This window comes from Eimeria mitis, genomic scaffold, assembly GCF_000499745.2.
Source record: "Eimeria mitis Houghton genomic scaffold, Emh_scaff5077, whole genome shotgun sequence".
Classification (NCBI taxonomy): domain Eukaryota; phylum Apicomplexa; class Conoidasida; order Eucoccidiorida; family Eimeriidae; genus Eimeria; species Eimeria mitis.
The window spans coordinates 1,152-1,364 of record NW_013573372.1 but is presented as its reverse complement, the minus strand read 5'-3'; the positions used below and the strand labels follow the sequence as shown (position 1 = coordinate 1,364).

The 213-nt window shown below is 63.4% G+C and overlaps 1 protein-coding gene across 1 annotated transcript in view; it reads right to left on the bottom strand.

Annotated features, from left to right (window-relative positions):
- Positions 1-213, bottom strand: part of EMH_0079650 (uncharacterized protein) — a gene marked incomplete at both ends in the record, with an annotated part of 2,876 nt that overhangs the window by 2,349 nt on the left and 314 nt on the right. The window contains one exon of the mRNA XM_013500153.1: positions 3-85. Coding sequence (XP_013355607.1) covers positions 3-85 — 83 coding nt within the window. The remainder of the gene's footprint in view (positions 1-2; positions 86-213) is intronic.

The following is a 213-nucleotide window of genomic DNA, read 5'->3' as shown; positions in this document are numbered from 1 at the left end:
CAGCTGCTTCGTACGCATCACTCTCCGGGCTCTCATCTGTATCCGTCTGCTGCTGCTGCTGCTGCTGCTGCTGCTGTTGCAAGCGCTGCTGCCGCATCCGTTCTTGCTGCAGGTCTTGCTGCTGCTGCTGCATGCGTTGCTGCTGCATGCGTTGCTGTTGCATGCGCTGGCGGCTGTCTGTTGCGTCTACAGGGGCTGGGGGGCGGCTGGGCC